This window comes from Limulus polyphemus, unplaced genomic scaffold (assembly GCF_000517525.1).
Source record: "Limulus polyphemus unplaced genomic scaffold, Limulus_polyphemus-2.1.2 Scaffold3768, whole genome shotgun sequence".
Classification (NCBI taxonomy): Eukaryota; Metazoa; Arthropoda; class Merostomata; order Xiphosura; family Limulidae; genus Limulus; species Limulus polyphemus.
Genome location: NW_013669378.1, coordinates 51,268 through 57,267, shown reverse-complemented (window position 1 = coordinate 57,267; position 6,000 = coordinate 51,268). Strand labels below are relative to the sequence as shown.

Below are 6,000 nucleotides of genomic sequence, written 5' to 3'. Positions count from 1 at the left end.
TTTAATTTCAACAGTCGCTCTATAACAAACGCTAGAACGTCTCACGTGCTCGTGCTCGACAATACTCAATTACACACTCTCTGACTGCAGTTCAATTACTCATTACCTACACATTGTCCCGTCACATTGTGACCATCCTATATATACCAGACTACCCCCAATCTAGTAATCTCCCGACAATTCACGAAGGTTCGAGAAGGAAGTGGCGTGATACTAGTCATGTGACCTCGCTGACGCAACATCATTTTTGTTCTGTGATAAAAACTTTCTGACCAATCTGACCCCTTCTGAGTTCAGAATACACAACTTCTGTCTTCCCTCCACGGCTATCTATAAGTAAGTAATTTAGGACATTTTGATGAAAAGTTTAGAAAAAAATGGCCTTTACATTCCTTATATATATAATATAGTTATCTATTTACTTTAACCAACTTTTCGCCTTTGCAGCTTTATTAGGGATAATATACACAACTTGTTAATATACAACACTTGAATTGTGTATATTAACCCAGATGAAGCCGCGAAGGCGAAACGTTGGTTTAAAAAAATCGTTTATATATATCTGGAATGTAAAGGTCGTTTTATCTAATTTTTTTATCAAAATGTGTAAATCCTCTTCTATGCATTACAAATTTTGAAAGTAGTTTAAGAGGGAAAGTATCTTTTATAAAGTTTTATTTGTAATTACAGATTTAATGAAGATATAGTGATGAATGTTTATTGGAAACCATATACACATATGGGTCCATATTGTGTTGGTATCATCGTAGGCTATTTAATCTTACATCATCGGAATGTCGTTATTAGACCGGTAAGTGCGAACATTTTCATCAGTTAATATGTTTTTAGTTTTGTTTTTGGTCTCTGCCAAGCTTTACCGATACACACATATCTAATCTCTGGTAGAGAGATCAAACAAAATCGGGCAGGAGTAAGAACTGCAACAACATTTTAACTAGGTTATCTAGAAATAGGCCTAGCTGTGTATGGGTATATAAACAGAAACGAAGGTGATGTAGTAGGCCTAGCTGTGTAAAAGCTTATAAAGAAGAGCAATAATATTATTCATTTCCATGTGAACATGCTCTCCATTATCATTATTATAGCACCAGTTGTAACGACTAGTGTTGAACTACAGACCTGATTAATATATTATTTAAAGAAATACAGTCTTGACAATCATAAAAAAATACAGTTCCTTATAAGGAAAGCTGTCAGAAGCATTAGGTAGACTGGTAGTAAAAATGCTTTGCTTATTATTTGCCCTCTGTTGACAAAATATGAAAGTACAACTTTTGCGATAATTCTTATAATCATTAACTAGATAATTAATGTTTCCAGAATATTTCTTATACTACGGACGTACAAAGCAATAAGCAAAAGGATTTCTAGTTATATTGTTTGTGATATATGTTATGATAAAGCACATCGAATCTAAAGCTGTGATGACTCCTGTTTATACAGCATTCTGGAATCTGATTCTGTGATTAATTCTGTCGGTAAAGCAGACCACATTCTAAATCTGTGATTATTTTAGTTGATAAATCACATTGAAACTTAAATCTGTGATTATTTTTGTTGGTAAAGCAAATTAAAATCTAAATCTGTGATTATTTCTGTTGGTAAGGTAAACTGAAATCTAAATCTGTGATTATTTCTGTTGGTAAGGTAAACTGAAATCTAAATCTGTGATAATTTATGTTGGTAAGGTAAACTGAAATCTAAATCTGTGATTATTTCTGTCGGTAAGGTAAACTGAAATCTAAATCTGTTACTATTTCTGTTGGTAAGGTAAACTGAAATCTAAATCTGTGATTATTTATGTTGGTAAGGTAAACTGAAATCTAAATCTGTGATTATTTTTGTTGGTAAGGTAAACTGAAATCTAAATCTGTGATTATTTCTGTTGGTAAGGTAAACTGAAATCTAAATCTGTGATTATTTTGTTGGTAAAGCACACTAAAAGCTAAATTTGTGATTAATTTTGTTAGTAAAGCACATTAAAATCTAAATCTGTGATTATTTCTGTCGGTAACGCACATTAAAATCTAAATCTATTACTATTTCTGTCGGTAAGGTAAACTGAAATCTAAATCTGTGATTATTTCTGTCGGTAACGCACATTAAAATCTAAATCTGTGATTATTTCTGTCGGTAAGGTAAACTGAAATCTAAATCTGTTACTATTTCTGTTGGTAAGGTAAACTGAAATCTAAATCTGTGATTATTTGTGTTGGTAAAGCACACTACAACCTACATATACTGACGTCTGCATATAGTTAAGGTCTCATGAGTGGTCATATTTCTTCTAGACATTTACAAAATAATTTCGTAACACAACTTTGAGTAAATTTATAGGTTTGAAACATTGTTTCACACACAAACTGTATTAGAGTATCACTTCAAAAAACTTAGATGTGATGAAATAGTAATGAATAATTTATGAAACTATTTCTGATTATTTTATAGCTCCTACAGCTAATTTTCTGGATCATAGCTATAATCTGTAGTGTTTCGACTTTGTACGGTGCGTACGAGTTCAATAGGGGGAACCTCCCCCCACCTTGGGAAGCTGGCTTGTATGCTTCTCTCTTCCACACTACTTGGGCTATTGGGTTGGGCTGGATGACATTCGCCTGCACTTCTGGTAGAGGAGGTACGTACTTGATTTTCAAATAGTAATTTTTTCCAGTATGAAAGGCTTATGCCGAATGCGAATACTAACTTGACCTTTTTTTTTTTTTTTTTTTAGGAAAGGTAAATGTTGGAATTACCAATTACAGCAAGATTGTTTTCGTTAAAGGTTTAACCACATATTGTCTCAAAATTCAATCTTTCAATTAAGGGAAGTCCTCATTAGAACTCTGCGCGTGTGTGTAGTGGTAGTCTGAGATTCGATACTGTTTTTTTTTGTTGTTGTTGTTAGATTTTGTTGCTCATAATTAAATATTACGTGATCTTTAAATTAAGTTTAATCAACTCATTCCTCTCGTGGAAAGTGTTTTCGTTACAGGTTTAACCACATATTGTCTAAAAATTCAATCTTTCAATTAAGGAAAGTCCTCATTAGGACTCTGCGCGTGTGTGTAGTGGTAGTCTGAGATTCGATCCTGGGTCTTTTTTTGTTGTTGTTAGATTTTGTTGCTCATAATTAAATATTACGTGCTATTTAAATTAGGTTTAATCAACTCCTTCCTCTCGTGGAAAGTGTTTATACCCCTGGGACGACTGACATATTCGGCTTACTTGTGTCACTTTGTCATCTTCTGGATAAGAAACGGACTCCAGCGAGAACGACGAAACTTCAGTCACTTTGACCAAGTGAGTACAATGCGCTATCTGTTCTATTAATAATAATAAGCAATATCGTGTGTAGCAGTTAGTGAAAATCCACAGTAAATGCAATAAACTGTCAGAAGTAGAGATATTTCGACATATTCGAGCGCCCTCTTCAGTCTCACATTGACTTCAGACACTCGGAAGCTGAACAAACTTGAAAATAAAATATATATATAACGCTAAAATCGGGTTTCGGGATCACCAGTGGGCAGAGAACAGACAGTCTATTTATGTAGCTTTGTACTTAACAACATACAATCGTAATGACAATATTTCGATTACGTGGAGGCTTGGAATAATCGAAAATAGTAATAAACCGAAACCATAAGCCCCCCCCCCAGTGGCACAGCGGTATGTCTGTGGACTTACAACGATAGAATCCGTTGTGGGCAAAGCACAGATAGCCCATTGTATAGCTTTGTGCTTAATTACAAACAAACGAAACCATAATTTCGATTAGTTGATTATTTTCTCAAAAGTAATCGATTTAATCGGAATTTCGTTGTTGTTTTTTTTATATATAGCGAATTTCCACTTCTTCGAGTTTAAAGTTTCTTGCAGAAGCAATTATAACAAGAATGAACATTAAAATTCCAATTCGTTATACGTTATAGAATTAATTGTCAGAATTTTAAAACTATGTTTTGATCCTGTATAAGCCACACATAATGCTCTACCATACATTCTACGTGTTTAAATTCGTTTTTCTTTTGTTTTTTTCAGGCGTTCGACTATACGGGCTACCTTACTATGAGTATGCTCCTGTCTCTTTGTGTTTATCTGGCGTTTGAAGCGCCCTTTGTCGCCCTTGAAAAAATCATTTTTGTCCAGCGGCGTCAGCAACATCGGGATTCGAAAACAGAGAAAGATCCAGAAACACCCGGACTCACATTCGGTCCTTATCGGAAGAAAAACGATAAAAAAGCAGATATAGTTTTAAAAGAAATTAACCCTAAACACGATTCCAGTGAATGCCATTTAAATGGAATTGGCAACAATGGTTTCCTAAGGGATGAATAAATTGAAAGACCCGGATGCCATACATGAAAAATGCAGTTTGTATAATATAATATATATAATACAAACGCATTTCCTTAGTTATTGTTTTAATATAAACTGACAATGTAAATGAAATTTTCATTATTTTAGAGAAACATCCTTCTTTGATTTATTATGAAGTTATCTTCACTTGCTTTGGGGGAAAAACAGATATAACTGATACACTTATATCGTGATCCTGTAAATCTTTCTGATCATATATAAATATACAATGGGAAAATATGTAAATTCTATGATTATCTGGACATTAAAGAATTGTGATTTGACATGATTCTTTCATGTTATATTCATATTAAAAGAATATATTTGGCAAGCCCTGATCGCGTGAGAAATACCGTATTGCCCCTAATTATCCCTCCTGGAGTTTTATAAAGCTTACTTTGTGTGACAGCAATAGTAATCCAACATATAATCCACTTTTGTTACCGTAATTTTGATTTGAAAAAACAAAAAACACACACACACACACACACTTATTAGCATTGAAATAAATAAAATACATGTGGAAAATAGGATCACACGTGAAAAATAGAATCCAGAAGTACAAAAATACTATAATTAGCGCCTCCACTTTTGCAATTTGCAACGCCTCTGGTGGCATTAATTAGGGACAATACGGTATTGATTTTTTAACACACAACCAGTAACTACAACTGCACGCCGCAACACAGTTCTAAACATATACATATGCGTTAATATAACTTAAGGACAACAAGGGACCTGTAGGTTCATCTAATCCGTACCATCCAATATACTAAACTCCAATTTAAAAATAAAACACTCACAGCCAGCCCCTTATTATTCAAACATTTATCAAGCCTCCACCACACCTGAAGACAAGCCATTCCAAAGGTCAACCATCCTGTTAGAAAAATAATGTTCTCCTGGCTGAAGATGACTCCTACTCTGCCAAGATATATAGTTGTGCTCCATAGTTTTTACATTCTCACCATCAAGCACAAGAAAAAGATGATGTACGAACACTATCAGTTTACTTAACAATCTTAATCACATCAATCTGTACGAACACTATCAGTTTACTTAACAATCTTAATCACATCAATCTGTACGAACACTATCAGTTTACTTAACAATCTTAATCACATCAATCTGTACGAACACTATCAGTTTACTTAACAATCTTAATCACATCAATCTGTACGAACACTATCAGTTTACTTAACAATCTTGATCACATCAATCAGATATCTTCTACCTATTAATTTTTCAAAAGAAAACATTTTCAGATAATTTAACCTATCCTTGTATAGCGACCTTTCCATCCCAGGTATCGTCTTAGTAGCCCTTCTCTAAGCCCTTTCCAACAATTCAATATCCTTTTTAAGTTAAGGAATCCAACATTGAATACTGTACTTCAATTGTGAGGAGTAACCAATGACCTATAAAATAACATTACAGGCTCTTGGGATTTGTATTCAATATTTCTATAAATACAATCAAATCCTATTGGCCTTACAACAACCAAAAGCACATTGCTTTGATCATTTAAAAAGACTTAATAACCATAACTCCAAGATCTTTTTCTTCCATAACACTCTTAAGATTATTCTTATTGAAATTATACTTATAATTCAAATTGTG

At 33.5% G+C, this 6,000-nt stretch overlaps 1 protein-coding gene across 1 annotated transcript in view; it reads left to right on the top strand.

Annotated features, from left to right (window-relative positions):
- The window catches only part of LOC106470006 (nose resistant to fluoxetine protein 6-like), a 36,130-nt gene extending 31,477 nt beyond the window's left edge, over positions 1 to 4,653 (top strand). The window contains exons 11-14 of the mRNA XM_013930526.2: positions 691 to 811; positions 2,470 to 2,656; positions 3,179 to 3,321; positions 4,063 to 4,653. Coding sequence (XP_013785980.2) covers positions 691 to 811; positions 2,470 to 2,656; positions 3,179 to 3,321; positions 4,063 to 4,359 — 748 coding nt within the window. The 3' untranslated portion in view covers positions 4,360 to 4,653. The remainder of the gene's footprint in view (positions 1 to 690; positions 812 to 2,469; positions 2,657 to 3,178; positions 3,322 to 4,062) is intronic.
- The last annotated feature ends 1,347 nt before the right edge of the window (positions 4,654 to 6,000 follow it).